We start from the raw sequence: 22,626 nt of genomic DNA on the forward strand, positions 1-22,626 counted from the left end.
TCAGATAAAACACTCTCCAGGTCCAAAAGATAATTTCCTAAAAATTGGAACTGTACCAACTGTAAATATTGTGAATTTAATCAAATGTAATTACAGAACTAAAGACGTGAAATACACAGAATGCAGAAATTAGAAACTAAAAAAGTTTGACCCATCAAATCCTAATAATTTCTCAAGGCAAGAATGATATACAAGTATAGTAGTGTTAATTAAAAGCAATTCAGACACCTGTTCCTTGTTTAAAATAAAATAGATAAATACTTACCATGTTCCTCGATATAGTCCACAACGTGGCGGACTATGAATGGAACCTCATTGTCTGGTTGCCCTTCTTGCTGCAGCTCATCAAGTGGAATTCCAAATATTTTGTTAGCAAGAACAGAGTTGCAGTTACTCAAGGAAGGGGAGGAGCTCTTCCTCATATCTTTTTGCAGCCAAAAATCAAAGCTGTTTTTCTGGCAAATAAAAGGAATTAAAACTAAGACAATGTTTATGGTGGGGTAAAAGAAGAGGCACTGATATTTTACATCTACGTTCACTAGTGTCCAAATACTTTCCAACCTCCATTGGATTACATATGACAATATTTTCACTATCATCGAGCCAAGAAAAGTAAAACATATGGAGTTTGTTCCTCTTGATCCTTAATCTTTGTAGATGTTTTAATCAGATCTGACATACCAGTAGCAAACTAGTTGACATTCAGGAAAATTCCAGCTACAGGACAATTATTCAAGTAATGTTCAACTTGCTTTAGAGAAAGTCTGTTTTTTCCCCACCCTACTGTTAATTTAGCTTGTTCGCTCTGACTACTGGTAATTTTGTTCTATACAAAAGGAAGTTGCACTCTTCTGGAGAAAGAATAGCAAACGAAAAAAATATTCTTGGTTACACTCAGGTCATCACTAGAAAATACTAAGTATAAATTGTTACTAAAAGCCTACTTTACATGTGAATGGATTATCCTTACTTTATGACTGGATTGTCAAACTAATACACGAGGCAGATTAGACTCCACAAACTTTCCTACTTGAGTTTTAAAAAGCAAAACTTTTAATAGCAGTTTAAGAAAACTTACCTCAGAGTACTTAAACACCTAAGTTTAAAAAATATTTTCTGTGCCAGCTGCCCTCACTGACTAAGCATTCTTTTGTCATTTATGGTTGTTTGAGATTATGGCAGAAGATCAGCCGGTAGTTCCTCATTGAAGAAAAGCAGAACTCGATCAGTACTTCAGCAGTTAATCTAAAAATATGAACAATATTGTAAAGTCCTTAATGTTTTAATTATTTTTAAATACTTACAAGTCTAAATATTAATTTAGAAAGACTGTCTTATCTTTGACCCTGCCCAGTGATGTTAATGGTTAACCGGCTGGAGCAACCCATTGCCTGTCATATTTAATCGGTTAGACGGTTAACCAATTAAACAGGATTTTCCATTCCCAAAAAAGTGCCTTAAGAACCTTCCACCAGCGTGACTCTCGAGAAGCAATACACAACAGATATGCATAATCCATTTTGTTCACATAGTAGTTAATCATGTGCTACCTTGGTTTAAATAATCATGAAAGGTGAAGTTTAAAAATCCCATATCTGAGACATTCATTTTTCTTATGCACTAAGTATTTAGGGCGCAAACCTTTCCAAGTCATGTGTTATAAAACACACATCACCTCAGAATTGACACCCATTTTAAAAACAATATCTGAGATTAAGATTTAATTTGAAATCTTAGTTTACACAGATAGAAGTATTCCAGAATACCTCTGCATCTGGACACACAGTTCAGGTTTAAAACCTCTTTATTCCAAATAATTATTTTAGTCACAGAGAAATTATTCTAGGAAAAAATGGCTACTTTTCCCAGAGTATCCACACAGGGAGTGATTCCAAATTACCTACATGTCTTACTCTGGTCAGTTTCCCTGTGTGGACAAGGCATTTCCCATCATTAAACCCACTGAAGTCAAAGCACTTTGACCGTGAATTTGAAGAACAGGAACTTTATTATATGCTAGTACAGTGCACAACACAAGTAATCAGAGAAAATACAAACACAGTGATTACAGACAGTGCTACAATGTGCCATACACATACTAGCTAGAGGACTAAACCTACCAGCCAAAGTAAAATATGAAAACACAGGATTAGTTGGCCCAGACCACGAAGATACAAGGAGAAACCATTAAAAAAACCTCATCCCACTACTTGGAAAATGGAAGCTTTACAACATGCTTAGAAAGTCCATGTTTCATATCTGCTTCTGGCTAGTAGTTGACATGCATTTAAATCTCTACTTCACTCTAGCTATTCCTATAGTCTTCATTTTATGGACTTTTTTTTCTTTTAAAGCCTCTCTGCTGCTGCTGTTCAGCTTTTCCAGAAGCAGCTTGACTGTGTCATAAGTCTTTACAGTGAAATCAACAGGTCTTGATAATTTTACTCCCCTGGTATTTAACAGAGCTATGAGCAGCAGGGGCAATGCTGAAGCTGTCTGAGACATCAGAAACATAAGTTTCAATTTTCTAAAGTAGATAAGCAAGGAGAATATTTTTAAATTAAAGCTTAGCTCGGCATAAACTGATGGCTTCCGCACCTTCATTCACCAGGGAAAGTTTCCACACACACCACTAACAGATTTTTCCCAAGCTCTGCACAAATCTCCTGTTAGTACAGGGCTGGGCAAAATACAGCCCAGAGGGTCCCTTCTGGGACCCTCAGGCAGGTAGCTTAAAGCTCAGTCACCATCTCTTCTCTGCAGGGAGGGGGAGGCTCTGTGCGATCTCCCCACCCCATCCTCAGCTCCGACTGGCCAGAAACAACTGGCCAATAAGAACTGACCCCCAGCAATCTCTCAGCTCCTATTGGCTGGAAACAACCAGCCAATAAGATCTAAGAGACTGGCCTGGAAGATGGGAGCAATGCAAGTCTCTTCCCCCTCCGGGAGCTGAGAGCCAGGTGGGGTTTGCAGCTGCAGTTGTAAGTGATTTGGGGCTGCAGCAGGCAGGGAACCCAGCCTGCCTTGGGGTGCTACAGGGCTGCTGGCTTAGGTAAGCGCCTCCCAGCCAGAGCCTGCCTCTGGCACGCCAGCCCCTCCTATACCCCAGCTCCCTCCCCGGGTCACTATCCAAACCCTTTCCCCCCCCCCCCTCCCGCCCCAGGTCACAAGTCCTTTCCAGACCCTGTACCCCCTATACCCTCTTCCCCAGGTCAGAATCTTCTCTTGCACCCAAACACCCTCCCAAACCCTATACCCCAATCCCCTTCCTCAAGTCACCACCCACACCTCTGTGGACTGCCTCCCCTTTTCCCAGCTCACAGCTCCCTCCCAGACTTTGTACCCCCCCAGTGCCCCTCTCCCAGGCCAGAATCGTCTCTTGTACCCATACTCCCTCCCTGACTGTACACCTCTATTCCCTGACCCAGGTCACAACCCTCTCCCTTGCTAAACTCCATCTCAGACCTCACACTGTCTTCTGCCCCCCATCCTTTACCCCATGCACCCTTCTGCGCCCAACCTCCATCCAAGACACCACACCCCTCCACAGAAAAGTGCGGGCCTTGACCACTTTCCAAAATCTTGAAGTGGCCCCCTGGCAAAAATTATTGCCCCCCTCTGTTTTAGCACCATTTGAAAGTGAGTGTGTTTATGAAAATCTACTCAGAAAGTCCCTTTACACTTGAACCCAAATAATATGAAAATGTTTCAAAGCAGCTTACTCAACAATGATTCTTTACCAAGTAGGTACTTTACAGATATTTTAAAATGTAAAGTTTCATAGGTTAGGAACTCCCCCACCCCCCATATAAAGATATTATCCCTATATAAGTAAATTCATATTAAAGGTGCTTTTAAAGAGATCATTTCTCTCCTCCCCAACCAAAAAGTCATATTGGAACAAACAACTGGGTGACCATTTGAACATAATTTTTCAAAGTTATAGGAGTTGCCATGCATTTGCTAAAATGAAGAATGTTTACCTTCAGCACAATGTAGAGATGTTAGAAATTGTTTAATAATTGTGTAACTGCACTAATTCTTAGCAGTTACACAACTATTCAATGACGCCTGGGGGGCAGAGCCAATAGCCAGTGTCCTCCCAGCCCCACTTCCAGAGAACCTCCTGGCACCCCATGAGGCAGCCCCTGTCCCCAGGGGGGGGAGGGAGGAGCGAAGAGGGGGAGCGCGAGCTCCCTGCAGACAGAGGCTGCTCCGACATCCCATGCTCCACATGTATCAGAGGCAGCAGTGTGGGGTGTCAGGTGGCCCACTGGCATACTCTTCAATTAAAACTCAGACCGGTGGGCTGGGACTGAGCCAGCATGCCAGTATGAGTTAAAATGCAGAGCACGCAGAGGGATGGGGGCTGTTGCGGTTAACTGGGACCATTAACCAATAAGCAATTGCTTATTGGTTAAACAGTCATCCAGCTAGCCATCAACATCCCTAGCACAATGTTGTTATTCCTGTTCATGGTAAACTATTCACAGCTTAGTTTATATTAGGGCTGTCAATTAACATACGTTAATGCCTGCGATTAACGCAGGGCAGAATTAACTTTTAATTTTTTTAACGTGTGTTAATTGCAGGCATTAAATGCCACTGACACATTTCAAAGGAGCAGCGTTAGCAGAGCCCAGGATCAGCTGTGTGGCGCTACCCCTTTGAAATGCTGCCACAGCATTTTAAAGGGGCAGTGCGAACAGAGCCTGGGATCAGATGTGTGGGGCTGCCCCTTTGAAACACCACTGTGGCATTTCAAAGAGACAGGGCACACAGCTGATCCTGGGCTCCACTCACGCTACCACTTTGCCCCTTTGAAACGCTACATGGAGCACTGAGTCAGCTGGAGTCTTATTATTGTTTAACAGCGCAATGAACTGAGATTAATTTTTTTAAATCGCTTGACAGCCCTAGTTTATATGTAATGTGCACAAAAGGAATATTCTGTAAATTTTTATTTTTCCCAGCCAGAAAAAAAACAAACAAAAAAACCACTAACAAAAACCACAACAAACCCAGTGACATTTTTCACTGAATATTAAATTAACAAAACTCTATGCAATTCACATAAGCATTCCCTCAACTATAAGTACTCTTTGTGTAGAATGAAAAGCTTGCAATTCTGTAAGGACACAATGATTAAGGTCTGAAGCCTACTAAATACAGGCTTACAATTTCATTGTTTCTATTCTCAGATCCAAACAGTTTCATCAATTTATTCACTTTTCCAATCCCCAACGTATTATGGAATTTCAACTAGAATAACCCAAATTTGTAAAAAATATGCTTGAATAATATTTAATTGGCAGTCCTATGCCCATGATTTTACTCCTAGAACTTTGTAAAACTAAGGCTGGGGTACAAGACAGGATCTTTAATTTGGAACACTAATAAAGAAGAAAGCAAACTTCCAATCAGGGTCCCACGCAGCCATGCTTCAGTGTCTTTTCACTATTCTGGGATCAACCTATGAAACTGTTAGGAGACCAGTAATATTACTACATATTGGAAATGCTCCATAATTTTATGAATCATTTTTCAAGTTTGTCCTTTCACAGTTAATTGTAATTAATTAGCTCAAATCAGATTTCCACCAAGACAGTTACATTACAGGTATATGACATTTTGGTATCAAAATCCTTCCAAAAATTCTTGATTACTTTATCACTGAAGGTGCTAACAGTTTTCTGAATGGTATCCTTCCTGCCTTACCAATCTATACACTGACTTTGATCTTTATCTACTCAGGTTTAGCACCCTTTCTCCTGATACTTTATGTATGGAGGCAGGGGGATGGGCAACAGAGCATCTTTCTCTCCCCCCACCCCCTTCTCCTATTTATTTGGAGTTTTCTTATCCCTTAGTCATAACTCCAGTCATCTGAAGAAGTGAGCTGTGCCCACAAAAGCTCATGGTACCATCTACATGTTTTGTTAGTCTATAAAGTGCTACCAGACCATTTGCTCGCTGTTTTTTTTCTGTAAGGGTACGTCTAGACTACCGCGTTTTGTCGACAGATACTGTCGACAAAACTGCCGTCGACAAAGAGCGTCCAGACACATTGACAGAACTTTGTCGACAGAACTCCGTAGTCTGGACGCAATGTTACAGGCAATAACACCTTCTGTCGACAGAGTTCTGTCGACAGAAGTGTTATGCCTCGTAAAATGAGGTATACCAGCGTCGACAAAACTGCTGAGTTCTGTCGACGTTATGTCGACAGAACTCAGCGGTAGTGTAGACACTGGTATAGTTTTGTCGACAAAAGTCCACTTTTGTCGACAAAACTAGGTAGTCTAGACACACCCTTACAGACTAACTCCCCTACCCCCTGAAGCTCTTGATTACTTTTGTTAAAATATTCACACAGCCACTAAATTATGTGAGCAAAATGCGTATTTTGATCATCTCTTGCTTCTTCTCCATGTAAATTTCAATAGACTTACAGCAGATGGAAGCAAACATACAGATATAAGGACAGCATCATCTTGAGTTCTAACAAATGTAGTTGGGAAGATGGATTATCTATCCTTTCAGTCATTCAACCAGAAGGGTGGTGATAGTTATGTAAGAAACTTGAAATTTCAGCATGCTTTAAAGCGGTATTAGGCTGCATTTCTCACCAAAAATAAAAAATGAAATGAAGAATCAGGAATTTCAGGTGACTGCATCTGAGAATCTCTCAACTTTGGCATTCCATTTTTGTTGTCTGAGCAAACAACAGTCCCCCTGGGCATAGTGCTCTCCGAATTCTCAATCATCAGCCACTTGGACAAAATAGTCTTCAGTATTACTTTTCAGGTTTAAAATCAGTAATGCTAAAGGTGGAAATACAGAAAAATATGCTTGGATACCTTCAGGAACGATCTAGCCATTTCTTCTGTTCAGCCAGCGATCTTTCAACTATTAATGTTGATTCCTATTGGTTCTTTCTTCTCTATTTTGTCATTGGCAGCATCTAGTGCAGTGGTGGGCAACCTGCAGCCCACTCGAGTTCCACCTGCAGCCCATGCAACCACTGTCTGCGCCTCTCCACCACGTGCTTCTCCTGCACTGGGGCACTGGAATACCACACACTTCCTACGCCTTCCCCTTCCTCCAAGCACTTTCAGAGTACCATGAATCTGCTGATTCGTACTCCATCCCTGCTTCTCCCCCCCAAAAAAAGCTGGCTGCTCAAGTTCCAGGAGGAAGAGGGTAGAGAAGGGACCGAGCACAAATCAGAAAATTCATGGCACTCCGAAAGTCCTGGGGGGGGGTGTGAAGAGTAGGAAGTGCAGGAATCCAGTGCCCCAATATGTGAGAAGTGTGGGTGAAGAGGACAAAGAGGGGGTGTATGGGAAACCCCACAGGCTACATGTTGTCTACCACTGGATTTCAATCACGCAGCCCACTCAGATAAAGAAGAGCCACTCATATGGCCCACTCAGTGTGGGCTGCCCATTACTGATCAAGTAGTAATCAAATTTAAGCCTGCCTGGAAAAAAATACATCCGGGACATAGCTTCAGTCGTCTCTTTATATTGCCCATCTTGTGTAACACTGAAGGTGATATTACTATAAACCAAAGCTACACTTTTCCCCATGTTCAGTGTTCCCTCTAAGATTTTCTATCCATGGAGCAGAGAGAGTTTTGTCTTGTGCACCAAAACTGAGCTCACATGCATTTGTTTGGATATATGCACCACCATTGCACCCACCAGTTACTAACAAATATCATATTCATATATTAATGTTATGGAAGAAAGAATATTAAAATAGCCCTTTCCCAGTCACAAAGAATAAAGAGAGCTGTTAAATCAGAACTTTCATCCAAGCATCCTTATTATTATGGCACTTTGGCTAACCCTAAGTGCTATGTCATGCCATCAGTTACAGATAAGGTAAAAAGACATCACCTCTCCCCACACATATGTATCTGCAAAATTTGAGCAATAAGCTTTTTTTCTTCAAGATCTGTGCTGCGCTGCTACATAACACAGGAAATAAATGGTGGCAGACAATGTTCCCTCTAACTTTTTCCACCCATGTGCAAAATAAATTTTATGATGTCCACCAAGACATGTGCCAATGTGCACCACCAGTAGAAACACATGCTGCTGGCTGTGGGTGCTGTATTAATTAATTGGGTGGCATTTGAATCTTTCCTGGGTGGCTGCCCAAACTCTCAGCTGACTGAGGTAACACTGAGGAAGAAGTTATACACTAGTTGCATCTGTCCTTACTCCTAAGTGTAGCCAATTGCAAATTGGGGTTTGCACTGGGGGAGCTAATAAGGGATTATCCCAATGGAAAAGAGGCTCTGTGTCATCTTAATTAGAATAAATTCTTGTATGTGCAATTATTTAGCCTAAGAGCGCAGCACTGGTGCAGATGCATCAACTGCCATCCAACAACTGCAGAATTGTGGCTATTTCAAAATGGAGCTAAGCCCCAATTCACACTGCTGCCTCAGTCACTGAATGCCTAGGTTTATTAACTAGAAGACTTACCTAGCATTGCTCATGTCTGGAGCCAGCCCAGGGCAGAGGTGGGCCACGCAGGCTGTTCACCTCCTGCTCCTTGTGGCCAGTGTGAAGTGGGAGGGGCATGCAGCACAGTGAGCAGCTACTCCCTGGGAACAGCCCGCGGCAGTGGGGGCTCTGCTGCTGACCAGCAGCTGCTCCCCAGGGCTGGGGTACTTGCTGCTGCCATGTGGTTTTGGCCCCAGCTGGAACCACTGGAAGAGCAGCCACCTGCCACACAGCTGCACACGCAGCTGCAGCTCTGGCCCCAGTCGAGGCCTGAAGAACCTGCCATTGGCCACCTGCGACACGACTCCAACTCTAGCCCTGGGCACCAGGGCAGCTGCCACCTGCCACACGGCCCACAGCTCCAGCCATGGGAAAAGGCCAAAGGTAGGGCTAGGGTCACATCGTGGCTGCCCTGCTGCTCCTGAGGGGAGGAGGGGTAGCTGCCCACCACATGTACAGCTGAGCAGCCACTGATAAGCCCGGGCTCCTCTGTTAATCCTAATGACTATATACACACCCACACCACCCTTGCTGCCTCTGCATTAGAGGCAGCAACAGGGGGGAGGGGCATGAGGAGACAGCTCCCACAGAGCTGTTTGCCCTGCATCACTGCCTTCCTTAGAGGCAGCAGTGTAGGGAGGCAGGTGGGAGCCAACTTAAAAGCCAGCCTCGAGCACCAGCTCTCACCTGCCCCCTGCGTGTAAACATGTAACCACTGAATTTTTCAGCAGTTACACATTTACAAAAATAAATGTTTGCTAACATCTCTCCTGGACACTGCAGGCCATAATGAACAGCACTTGCTATGCACTGTGGCAGCACAGGTAGGTGCTGTACTGTAAAGACACACACAGGTGGCAGGTATCTGCTAGGCCTAGTCTTCACCTTGCATCAAGCAGTAACTTCAAGATAATGAAGATGAACTCCTAAAGTTCCATATTATACCACTGGAAACCACCAACCAATGCAAGGCTGGTTCAGAGTGCCTGAAGAACGTCTGGATGCAGACAGCCCAAAGATCAGAAGGCCCCCACACAGGAAGCTGCTGCAGAGCAAGAGCTCCCCCTGCATTCCCTGTCCTAGAGAGGCTGAAGCCTAGCCCCTCTGTGTGGGCAATCTCCACAATGAAAAGTGAGAGAGTTTGGGAGGGTGGGGCAGGAAACGAAGAGTTCCATGACAAATAAAAACATGGCTACCGAACTAATGGGACATGTCTGGTTCTTCAGCAGCAGAAGAGAGGGCTGGCTGCAATTTGAGTCTTTTCCCAGTAAACAACCATGACAGGAGCAGCTGGACAGCAAGAGGCCTCCTGATGCCCAAGTAAAACTCCCAACTTTCAGCATAAAGGCCTCATCTCTCTCCACTGTCCTAAAGGCCCACTGCTCTTTTACACACACAAATACCACTCTCACTACTAATGGCACTGTTTTCCCACAGAGCTACTCAAAATATTTTGAATTTTTCTTTAAATTTTGTAAAACAGGAAGCAAAGTGAACTTTGGTTTGTGTTCAACAACAATTTAAATAAAAAAAGAGTAGGATAAACTTAAAATGAGTGAAGTTAAAAAAATAAAATCAAACTACGAATGCAGTTCAGCTACATACCAAGATGTCACCTATGACACTTGTTTCTTGTAATTTTGATAATACAGAAGACAAATAATATCTGCTTCATTGTGTTGCTTTTTGATGAATGGTCTAAAAATATGAGATGTTTCCAGGAGATTTGATAATCATGTATAGTAAAATAAACACTTAAGGAAGCCCAAAGTCTGGAAATACATAATAAGACTATGAAGGCCTAAAGTAAATGTGTGCTAAAAGGATAAGATTGATGTTTTAAGGTACAAGAAGCAATGTGGCAGTGCATGAATCAATAACTTTTGGGAACCACTTTAATAATTTGATGCAATATTATCTGCTTGAATCTATGGGCAACCTGAAACTACAGCCCAGAAGTGTTAACTCCCTTGCCCTCCTTTAATCATATCAGCATGTTGACTTCAAAGCCTAACTATGACACTCTACATGACTGTATTACTTAATTTCCAATCATTTTCAGTTTGGATGGGAAAGGAAGAAGGGGGGGGGGGGGAGAAAGATTAAAGGGAAAAGAGTTGTATCCCTAAAGAGGAAATAAAGGATGCTAAACATAAGATATTGAACAAATCAGTAACTAAATGTTTAGTTACTACCCAAATTCCACCTTTGATTTGCATGTTAATATCTCATTGAGACTAGTGACGTTAAATTTTGTTTCACCAGCTAATCAAGTAGTCGATGGAAATTCCAACTACTCAATTGGTCAATAAGGGGCGAACTGCAGAGCTGCAGTGGGGTTAGCTCCTGGGCTGGGAGCTAACCCCACTGTGCCGTCTGCCTTTTAAACAGCCACCTGGCTCTTATGACATTTAAAAGGCAGAGGCATAGCAGGGGACTGGGCACAAGCTGAGAATCAGCTGTCCCAGCTTGCACCTGGTCCCCTGCTGCACCTCTGCCTCTCCTGCGGAGATGGTGCAGGGGCACCAGGGGGAAATGACACCAGCTTTTAAGCCAGCTCCCCCTAGCATAAGTTCCTGCTTTCCCCACTTTCCCACCTCACACTGAGGTAGCAAGGGGGGGCGGGGGGAAGGGGAAAGCGCAACTAATCGAGTAGTCACTCAACTACCCGATAAGCATAGTCGACTAGCAGCTGCTTACATCCCTAACTGAGACTAGGCAAGAGTGCAACTGTGGATTATGAATGGATAGTACCCTGAAATTTTCACCCTGTCCCCCTGCAGATTATATCCGCTTCAAAAAAGGATAAATGCAAATACTTCAACATGAAATAGCAGTTAAACTAAAAACATGTTAGGTCTTTTAGTGAAAATGAACAAATGTGGGGTTTTCTCCAACTCTACATACAAACCACAGTAAAATGCTAATATTTCACTTAATCATATAAAATAGAGAGATTCATCCTGACATGACCAACTACGTATTATGGAATATTACTGTATTAGAGATGAAAAATACTAAGTCACATTAAATACATCAGCTACACATTCAGGTGAATTAGCATTTTATTCTCTACTTTTAATTTCACGACTTATTTCTATGTTTATTCCTTTATTGGTGAGGGAATATTTCACTATGTTCAATAGGAGAAAACCATTACAGGCCTTGCTTTTTGTAATCTTAATGGCATTGGTCTGTCTTGGCAACAGAAAAACTAAGCAAGTATTCCATACCCACTAGTGAAATAGATGCTCTTAAAATTACCTTTTCATGCACTCTAAAGTTAAGAATGTTTTACTATTGATTCTGTTTGAGAATGTTACTTACTGAGCTTTTTAAAGCCTTTTGAGATCTAAAGATTAAAAGCCATTTATTTGAGCTTAATAGTATACTGTGATTATTCCTTATTTGTAGCTTGTGATACATCAGTATTGGTGTAAAACTGAATTAGCTGGTCTCCAAATAAAAGTTTATGATTCAGTTGTAGATCTAAGAGTGTGGTTTATTTAAGAACTGATTTATTAAATTTGTGATTACCTAATAAGCAGCAGCACAAAGTCTAATGTATAGGTTCGTGAGAAAAATTTTATAGCTTTGTCAGAAATGACTGTCTTATCAAATAGATTTCATTTTTCCCTCTGCCCCTTAACCAGATGATTATTTAATTCACATGCTCCTTAACTAGTTCATTGGAATATACTGGCTTTAAGTGAACAAGCCTCAGCAATTTTGCACAACATCAAAAACTAGAAATACTCACACTGATTATTCTTTATTACTATATAAACTTAGTATCAATATATACACAAGACTCAATCTCTAGTGAATGACCACAAACATCAACTTACCCTGCCATGAGTTTTTCCTGCATACCTAAACAACCTCAGAAAGTACTTAAAACAAATAAGTATAGAATATTTTGTGTCAGAACAATGTACGTGGATAGCATGGTCAGAAATAAAAATAGTATTCCCATAGTGACCCTTAAAACTCGCAGTGAAAATAAGCCCAAATTAGCCCTTATGACAGTATATGGAATAAATGTAATGGAACAATTCTATCATAACCACAAACAACTGATCACAGTACTTTTAAAACCACACATTAAAAGAATATTTGTTTGGAAATAATTTTTAAAGCAGTAGACAAAAAACAGACCATTTAATGATAGTGAGTGTTTTTATACATATTTTCTCCTTTTTACAATTTAGTCTACAGTCATTTGAATTTAAGAGGATGGAACTACATTATATTTTCTTCACAAATCAAACAAAATTAGGCCTTAATAAACACTGCCACGAAGGTTAGAAGAAATTACACTCAAAATTTAGAAAACTGTATAAGTAGTCTTATCTTGAATACTTATTGTACAGTTATATTTTTCTGTTTGTAAACTTAGTAAAAACCAAAGCCAATACAACACATTTTATTTAAACATAAAACTAGTTTGCAATTTTACAATAATTTTTGAAAGAATACACTGATGAAACACTGCAATCTGTTGATCAGTTAAAGACTAATACAAGCGCTACTAAACATTCTGTGAAAATATGCTTACCAATATTAAAGACACCATTTTATTGGCTAACTAGTTCAAATACAGATGAATTTTAATAGCATCTCAGAAAAATTAATAACAAGATTCCTATGTAATCTCATTTTATCAATAAAAATGAATTAAACTGTTACATATACCAAAAAACAAAAGTGCTTGCTTTACATACACCACTAAACACTGCTAAGAGTCTCTCCCTCAGCTACTGCACATGCTCATGTGCAGAAATATGAAGTAACTTCCTGCTAGAAAAGATCCCATCTCATTCCCAACAGTCACTAGTTAATAAATAAAAAGCCTTTTGTATCTTGTGTAGGAGCTAATTATTTTTGTCTTCCTTGCCCTACAATAATGAAAAAAGGCACTCCATAAAAACAAGCACCTGTACTTACCACCATGAGATAATCTAGAGCAAATAAATATGATGGCAGTATTTAAAAAAAAAAAAAAAAAAAAAAAAAAAAAACACACACACACACACACACACACACACACAACTGAGTAACGTTTTAACAGGAAGAAAATATCAATAGAGCTATGCTATTTGAGAGGTTCACGATCTATAAACAAGACTATTTAACAGTTGTTGTCACTACTACAGACTAACTACTGTTCAGAAACCAAGCTATTTCACGTAGCTTCCCACAACCCTCAAAAGGAAAATGTAAAAAAAATGCAATTATAATTATAAATAGTTATCCCATTATAGAGAATAGAAGGTGGGGGAAGAAGATACAAACCAGCTGCCAGGCCAATAATAATACTTTTAGCTTTGTTTTGTCTTGTTAGTATTGTCCTACCATTACATTATATAAGCAAGCACATATGCAGCAAAGCTTTAATAAATACACTGCAGGGAAATGTGGAATGGCAAGAAAAAGGGAGTCTATAGGAGCTGAGAAACTTGCAAACAATTGATAAAATTTTAACAGTGATCCCGCTATCCTGCTAGTAATTAACCTGACCAACACAACTAAGGGTTGGGGTAGTGACTAGGCCACCTGCCCATGTACAGTTTGCAGGATCAGGTCCATAATCTTTACTGTAATGGAGAATTTGAATGTGATGCAATAATTAGTTTAAATTCAATTTGTCTCCCTTTGAGCACATATATGTCCTTAAGACAATACCCAGAATACCCAAAGAAGAGACTAGAACACTTTAGGCATACATAGATGAGGAATCATAAATTAAAAAGAGAATAGCTATTATTACCATATTACAATAAAGCTCTTTATTTGGCAACAGCCAGAAAGCAGACCTAGAAAACAACAACTACAATATATTGCACATTTCTAGCATTACAGTGCTCCACCCACGCACTGCAAATAAAAGATGGACTCATTGTACCCAGTTTCTAATGCATTTATCTTTTTATGAAACTGATACGACAGAATATAGTTTCTACAATATTGTAACTGTAGTCCTAAAAAATAAATCTGACTTGATCTCTATGTATGCTCTGAGCAGTGTGAAACTTTGTTCAACTCCGAGTCAATTGCCAACAATAGATCAAGAATATATTCCAGAAATTCAAACCAATTCCTAATTTTACCAAGGAATACATTATGAGACTTTTTAAAGTGAATATGTAGAAATGTGCAGAATGAGATGGTCAGTGAGTAAACAAGGGCAACGTGGGGGTTGCAAAAGATTAGCTAGCTTCTCACAAAGTGAATACTTCGATTCTAGATTGTAATTTTTCACCATGAAGTTGAATTCCAAACAGATATCAGCAGATCACTATTGGAACAGCATTTAAAAAAACAAAAAACAAAAACCACCACCCACCTTCACCACATCCCTTCACATTCCTTTAAAAAAAGTACTATAATCATGTGAGTGGAAGGGTAGTATCAATTGTTCATAAGGCCTGCATAAGCACTAATACAATAAACTTCTAAAGAACATCCATCCCCAGCAAAACATAACTGGTTCTAAAATGGTATTCTTTCAAACGTATAATCGCTTTCCTTCTTCACAATCTAAACCAGGAATGGGCAACCACAAATAGTGGTTGTGTGAGTAATGAGGCCTTCCTTCACCTCAGTGGGCCACAGCAGCCCACTGGGGTTCTACCTATGGCCCCTATTTGCCATCTTCCCCCATCCCAAGCGCCTCTCATTTACCGGGACACCAGAGCCCTGCACTTACCTGCTCTTCCTCCTCCCTCCCAGCATTTTTAGAGTGTGCAAATCACCTGATATTCACTCCATTCCCCACTTCTCCCTCTCCCTCCTAGAAGAGGAATGCCACGAACAGCTGATTTGCTGTTCCAGCTGTGGGGGAGGAAGCAAGGACAGAGTACAAAACAGGCACTTGGTGGTTCTTCCTGAACTGCTGGAAGGGAGGAGGAGAGGTGTAGCAAGCGTGGAGCTCCAGTGCCCCAGTATACAAGAGGCACATGAAGAAGAACAGATGGGAGGGGTCTGCAGACCACAGCTAGAGCCCCTCTGAGCCAATGGGCTTCAGGTGGCCCACTGCTGCCTTGCAAGTAATTTCTCTCACCCTCCAACAGTGAGTTATTTCTTAATAGACAAGCATTTAGCTGGCGGTAAAAGTTATTTGCTGTTGCACGCAAAATTTCAGTAGGGTTTTTCATTGCGTATGGACTTCTACTCTTCACACCTGCAGTTTCCTTTGCAAAAAAAGGATTGCCAGGCTCACACTACTTTCACACCTCCAATTTTGAAAAATCCTATTGACCCACTTTGAAAGAGGCCTGTGACCTGTGACCCAAAAGTAACGTACATACAACAGGTTGTGTATGCAAAAAGGAATGACCTCCCAAAGGATCATCATAAGCCTTCCAAACTTCTGTTACAAGTGCAAGGCATATTTCATCATCCTCTCTTCCCCTTTTTCCTATAAGAAACATACACTCTATTCATTCACTCATCCAGGATAAGACAGACTTTATTTTATAAGACTATAAAATGTGATACTTCTATTCTTGCTATTGTGTCAAGAGCAGAGAAATTGATTTTGCATCTGTTCTAATGACTTTTCATTATTTTTTCTAGATTGCCTTAAGAAGTGTGCACAACTTAGATTTTTTGGAAATCTGTTTTTACATAAAACAGGTATATTAAAAACACATCATTTTTTTTCATGAGTGCAAAGCTATATTAGGCAAAAATTGAATCCCCATTTAAATTTCAAATATCTGTTTCTGGCAGGATGGATAGCTTCTAATCTTTTCAGTACTTCCACTGTGAAAAGCAGTTGTAAAATGTCTGTTTCTATTACTGTTGCACAGCCCAGAGTACTGAAGGGGACAACAATCACTTATGAAGATGAAATTTTTAAGTCAGAGACAAATCCTAGATTTTTTCATTTAACTGAGACTATTAATTACAATGTGAAACTAGGGAGCAGTTTACACTATGTTGTTTGCTGAAATGGCTGTGTCAGAATTTACTAAAATCTACTGCAGAATTCTCAAATAATGTATGGGTTTTTAATATACCACATGTAAAAATATATGTCTTGCACTATTCACTGTTACAGTGTACATCAAAAATAGGAGAAGAACCTGGAAAATAAAACATTATCAGTTGAACCATTAGTGTTTTTAAGCAGGCAAGCCAGTACATGTTTTCTCAGGGCTCCTGGGCAGCATGCCACTGACCTTCCTTTCACAACTATTCATCTCCAAAAAACCGGTACAAATCACACTTATTTTCAACATTATTCTATATAGAAACTTGTTTAAACAGATTCAGGATTCAATATCACCAACACATCTTAACTGAAATCCTCAGATGCCATAAGAAAATCCAAAATTGGTAGATACAACATCCAGATGGGGATTCCAACCCTGAGTTTTAGTTTATTTTAAAATTATCTCCCTCCCATACATCAGAAAATTATTCAGGCCATGCTCCATTATTGCTCTGCATTAAAAAAAGACTAAGCAAATTTCCAGAGATAAGTAAGGAAGATACATTCATACACCAAAGCTTTGCTACCTCTCTTTCAAAATATTATTGCAGACTGAAGAAAATCTCTGCTTGATATCAGAAAGGATTTGACCCAACAAGAACCAATACAACCTTAAATTAGGGTATTCTAGGATCTGTTAAATAAGATTATTGAAATCCACCAAAATTTCAATAAAGATCCAAGCAGGTGGACCAAAATATCTAATGTGTCATTCATAATCCACAGGAGAATCTTGGTATCAAAAATATTGATGTACAACCAAAAGTGAGAACAGTAAATAATTACCACATATCTACAGACAACTAGACTAGAAAATATGAAGTAGCTGCACAGACAACAGAATTCCCCATATTCCACATGACAAAAAGATACTTGCTTTCTTTCTGAATACTAGCAAATATGATAGCCCTTCATGGAATATTTGCAGCAGAATCTGTTATCTTCACCTCCTTTACCTTGCCTATAGAAGTACTACTGAACCTTAACTGCACTAAAAATCATCCTGTTTAATCTTTGCCAGTGTTTGAATGCCCTTCATTTTTTGCCATGTATTCCAGGATGGAATATTTCTCAGAAATACAAGTAAAACTTACCAGCAGCTTTAATTAGTTCAGTTTCACTTTGGACACACAGTAGGGACTGAAATGCAACCAAGGAACAGTAGCAGTGTACTAAGCAAACCTTATTTACTGCTGTGTATTTAATTTCCAGCCACTTCACTTTGTTTCCCTTGTGCTTGCAAGCAACATTATTTTCACAACATGCTTCTCCCTCCAAAGGCTGAGGAAACTGCAATAAAGATAACACTGCACCAACTGTTTCATATTGCAGCCCTGACTTCTCTACTATAGAAGAACATGCTACCATTGAGGGGCCACGAATATTAACTCATTCCAAAAGAAACACAGCACTTTAGCACCAAGATGTGCCTACTTTGGGCACATCTACACTATAGATTCTACAGAGTCACAGCTACAGTGCTTCCTACATTGACAGAAGGGGTTCTCCATCGATGTAGTAAATCCATCTCTCCGAGAGGCAGTAGCTGGATCAATATCAGAATTCTTCCATTGATGTAGCCGCATCTGCAGCAAGGGTTAGAACAACCTAACTATAGCAGGCTAGGTGATATATATTTTTACAGCCCTAAACAAGACAGACAGGTTGACCTAATTTTTAAACAACCCTTGGTAATAAGTTTATCTCTGTAGGAATCACCCAGTATCAGTGAAGACCCAACACTGATGTGTTCCTGAATTTAGCGTCAGGCTAGAACATTTTAATCTCTAATACAACCTGCTCAGTGCTGATGAGGTGTGGGAGCCCATGAAGACTTAGGCACTACTGACAAAGAGCCCAAATCTACCCAGTCCCAGCTTCACCAGTGTAAGTCCCTGACTTGCCTAGTTTTGAACTCATATGCAACATAAAAACTTACTGCCTGTCAGGGTGGTTATTCCAGCGTTTAAATTGTCTGGGGGGGGGGGGGGGAGGAAAGGGGCGGTTGTGGAATCTCCACCACTGGAGACATTTAAGAGCAGGTTAGACAGACACCTATCAGCAGGGCTCGCCAAGCGGCGGCGAGCCTTGCTCGCCAGCTGCACGGAAGCGCACGCTGCGCATGCGCAGACCGCGCTGCGCGGCTGCACCAGGCTAAAATCTACTCACCATGGTGGGCAAGTAGATTGCCTGATTTGTCAAGCCCCGACTATCAGGGATGATCTAGTGTTTGGTCACTGGGGAGGGGACTGGACTCAATGACCTTGAGGTCCCTTCCAGTTCTAACAATGAGAAGTCCTGTGGCGCCTTATAGACACACAGATTTACTGGCGCACAAGCTTTCCTGGGCAAAGACCACGAAACGTTGTGCGCCAGTAAATCTGTGCGTCTATAAGGCGCCACAGGACTTGTGGTTCTTTATGCAGATCCAGACTAACGCAGCTAGCCTTCTGATACTTCCAGTTCTAGTGTGCTGTGAGTCTATGGGGCTGCTCTGTTGGAGGAGCAGGCTGGCTGCTGCTGCCTGTCAGTGCTGGCTTGAAGCGTGAATGCCACACACCGGGGGGACACGCTCCCAAAGCAGAACGAACAGCAAGTCCAGCTGCAGGAACACAGCCGGACTCTCCTCCCCAAGCGGCCAAGGCGCGGAGCCGGGGGCCGCCCGCCTCTCCCGCACCCTTGGCGGGGAACAATCGGCGCCGCGGGAAGGAAGTTCACGCGTCCCCGACGGGCACCGCGTCCAGGACGCTCCTGAGGCTCAGCAGAGCGTCCCCCGCGTACAAAGAACCTGCCTTTCAACCAGCCCCACCCCGCCCAGATTTTACAGCAGGCCGGAGCTGCTCGGGCAGGTTCCACACACAACTCGATCCACTCTCCCCCCCCCCCCCGGACTTACTCGCCCCCCCCGCCCCGCCTCAAACCCCCAGTCAGGGGCGCATGCGCGGTGCCAGGCCCCTCACCGTTGCCAGGTGATGACTTTCCCTCCCCGCCGTTCTCTGCAGCAGCAGGTTCCTCCGCCTCTTTCTATCCCGGGGTCCACTGTGGGCCCCGACGCTCAACTCGGCTTTTTCGCCTCCCGCGGCTGGTGCTGCCCCGCACGAAGCAGCCGTCCGGCCCCGACGCAATCTGACCCGCGGGCTCCTCCGTAGCTGGAGCTCCTCCGCCAGCAGCGTCTCCAACGGCTTAAGCGGCGACAGCGGCGGCGGCGGCGACTGGCGGAAGTGACGCGATGACTGACAGGTGCAGCAGCGCGCGGGCGCGCGCCCCTCCTCTAGGGTCACGTGCAGCGGGCGGGGTGCGGAGGGGAAGGTTGTGGGTGTAGTGAGGAGAGAAGGCGCGGGAGCGAGGCAGAACAGAGAGGGGGCGGGGCCAGAGCGAGCTGAGGCAAAGCAGGGCTGGGGGAGGGGGATCTGAGGGTACAGAGGGAGGAGCAGAGGCAAAGCAGGGCTGGGGGAGGGGAAGCTGGGGGTGTAGAGGGAGGAGCAGAGGGAAGGAGCTAGGGGAGAGGGAACAGGGTACAGAGGGAGGAGCAGAGGCAAAGCAGGGCTGGGGGAGGGGAAGCTGGGGGTACAGAGGGAGGAGAAAAGAGGGGAGTTGAGGGTAGGAGTGGAGAAGAGATGGGGAGGAGTTGGGGAAAGCAGGGAGTGGATGATGGGGGGGGGGCTGAGGCTAGGATGGAAGGGGAGACTTGAAGGGGAGAAAAGGAGTCGATAGACAACAGAAGCCAGGGGGTCCGTAGATGTACTGTGGTGCTTCAGGAGCAATCATGGAACCTTTCTCTGTCTGAGCCTCTGGCACCCCAGCACAGTCTCCAGTCAGCTTGATTTCTTTTTACATGCTTCCTAGGGACAGCTATCTTCCAAACATTCTTAAAAACATAAGGAGTGCCCCAGGGAAGGGATCTGCCTGAGGAGCATGGCCTGGAAAGCCTGAGAGAGGTGATTGTGGCACTCATGTGTAATACAAGGTCCACCACATTGCTATTAGGGATCTGAGCGGTTATTTAGGTTGAGCGGCCTTAGCTATAACTTTTTGAAAGAACCTCATGTTTTAGGTAAACTACCAAAACTCTGCACAATCTTGCAGTTGAACTAGGATTCCCCAACACAAGCTTTTTCAGAATCAGTAGAGACAAGGGGATTTTATTTAAATTTTCCCGGTTAAGAAAAAATACAAGGAAGGCATAAAATTACAGTTAAGATGACCCAAATAACCATAACTTGGGCCCCTGGCATGGTTTTCAGATGACCAGAAGTGTAGAGGGAGTATTATTCTTTGAGACTTAAAAAATAACCTCAAAGTAAAAATGCATCTTTCTAGAACACCTTGTTGCTAATCTTACAGTGATAACTTCCAATAGGGCTCCATGCAGGTTTAAAGTTCCAAAGAGAGTACTGAGGCCCATGCCTCATGAACTGTTGAATTATTTATATTTACTTCACTATCATATGATTTCTGCCCATTTTACATCCATAGTATACAGGAAGACTGCATATTTTAGCAGTTTCTCTATCAAAATAGAGCTTATTAAAAATACTCATTCGTTCCTGAAAAATGTGTCACCAGACTATAAGAATGTTATCTGACCAAAAGCTAGCCATATCTAGGCATTAAAATGTCCTAAAATCAAAATCTCAAAGGTCCTTTAAATTAAGGGCCTGTAGCAATTAATACGGGGATAGCGGATCACAGGAAATACAAAAAACAAAATTCACACTCCAGAGCTTTGTAATCAAAAGTTACATTCCACACACAGACTGTACAAGTACAGTGGCTTTTCGAAGTATAAATTGGCTGTAGCCATAGATTTGGAGATTTATTAACGTGTTCAGGAAATTAAAAATTACTTAATCACAGTCCAGTCAGAAAAGTTCTTGTTAAAAAAGGACCATGTCTTACAATGTGAAATGTAGAAATATTAGTTTTTGTAAACTTGATCAAAAGTTTGACTTCAGAAATTGACAGAAGATATAATCACATTTTCATGTGAAATTTCCCCATTTTTAATGCTCTCTCTCAAAAGTAGTATAATGATATGAGTTCTGATTTTAACATGCGGTTGTGGTCAGAAAAAGTCCTATTAATGAGGTCTATATTTATTCACTGTCAATTGGCTTCCACAGCAGATTTTCCCATGTTAACAATCATTAAGATTTTCTCACTGTATAGCACTGAGCTCACCCTGGTATGAAATTCAAGCTGTGCTCATTCTGATTTGTTCAACCTCATAACGAGCAATAAAGATGCTGGAATCAGAATTTCACTGGCTCTTCTGTTGATGATGCACACGAGACACTGGACTCCAGCTGGCTCTTCTACAGCTAGTTTGGCCAACTGACAGGAGTAAAACCAAAGGAAATCTGACACAAAAGAGGTGGAAAGGAAAACAGTGACGGCTCCTTTTATCAGACAGGTAGGAACAGCACTGGATTCACTGTTTTGGATCAGAAACGACATACGCCTACTCTAAATTGGCACTGAGTAATCCTTTCTGTGCCAGTTTCTCCTGCCTCCTTTCAGATATCTCCAACATTCTCAGCAAGGGGGAAATATATACAGTTCTAGGCTGCTGCTCTTAGTCAGGTTTTGTTTTCTGCCCACAGTCATTTGTTCACCAGTATTTTCTTTTTTCTATCCTAATGCCATTTTCAAAAGTTTTGAAGGGAAAGGAGGACTTTGGATGTTCCATATAAGCTGTGCACTTTTGTGGCTGCTTTGAAGAGATTCAGATGCTGCCCAGCAGAGCACACCCAGAGCTAGGTTTTGTTTTTAGTAGTTGTGCACACACATGCCTCAGTACACGTCAACAAATATATTCTGCACATGGATGGAAGAGATTAGAGGGAACACTGTTTCTTAATCATGTTGAAAAATTACAAAAAAAAATAGGGGAGAAGAATGAGGTTCAAAGAGGTAAAATGATAACTAAAACTATGTCTAGTCTCAACCATACAAGTATTTTTTAAAAAAGTCACACAGCAGTGTCAATAGTAGAGTAGTAGGTATCGCAGTCAATCTTTCCCATTCATGTACATAATAATTGTTTGTACCAAGGCATGTGTGAATGTGCACCACCAGTAAAAACCAAAATCTAGTTGTGGACACTGC

The 22,626-nt window shown here is 41.9% G+C and overlaps 2 protein-coding genes across 8 annotated transcripts in view; one reads left to right on the top strand and one right to left on the bottom strand.

The window, feature by feature from the left end:
* Nucleotides 1-22,626, bottom strand: part of FAM13B (family with sequence similarity 13 member B) — a 103,200-nt gene that overhangs the window by 66,128 nt on the left and 14,446 nt on the right. Inside the window, exons 1-4 of one of the 4 annotated variants that reach the window (XM_006116004.4) lie at nt 19,479-19,719; nt 18,008-18,104; nt 1,079-1,245; nt 266-455 (exon numbers count right to left, since the gene is read on the bottom strand). In XM_006116004.4, coding sequence (XP_006116066.1) covers nt 266-422 — 157 coding nt within the window. In that variant the 5' untranslated portion in view covers nt 423-455; nt 1,079-1,245; nt 18,008-18,104; nt 19,479-19,719. Of the gene's footprint in view, nt 1-265; nt 456-1,078; nt 1,246-18,007; nt 18,105-19,478; nt 19,720-22,626 lie in introns of those variants that run through there. The other 3 variants (XM_006116003.4, XM_006116005.4, XM_075900463.1) reach the window with 3 other exon arrangements.
* The window catches only part of WNT8A (Wnt family member 8A), a 41,721-nt gene continuing 38,714 nt past the window's right edge, over nt 19,620-22,626 (top strand). For 2 of the 4 annotated variants that reach the window (XM_075900466.1, XM_075900467.1), the window contains exon 1: nt 19,620-19,758. The gene's annotated coding sequence lies outside the window, so the exon portion shown is untranslated. Of the gene's footprint in view, nt 19,759-20,207; nt 21,932-22,626 lie in introns of those variants that run through there. The other 2 variants (XM_075900468.1, XM_075900469.1) reach the window with 1 other exon arrangement.

The sequence above is a fragment of the Pelodiscus sinensis genome, chromosome 17 (genome assembly GCF_049634645.1).
Source record: "Pelodiscus sinensis isolate JC-2024 chromosome 17, ASM4963464v1, whole genome shotgun sequence".
In the NCBI taxonomy this organism is placed as follows: Eukaryota; Metazoa; Chordata; order Testudines; family Trionychidae; genus Pelodiscus; species Pelodiscus sinensis.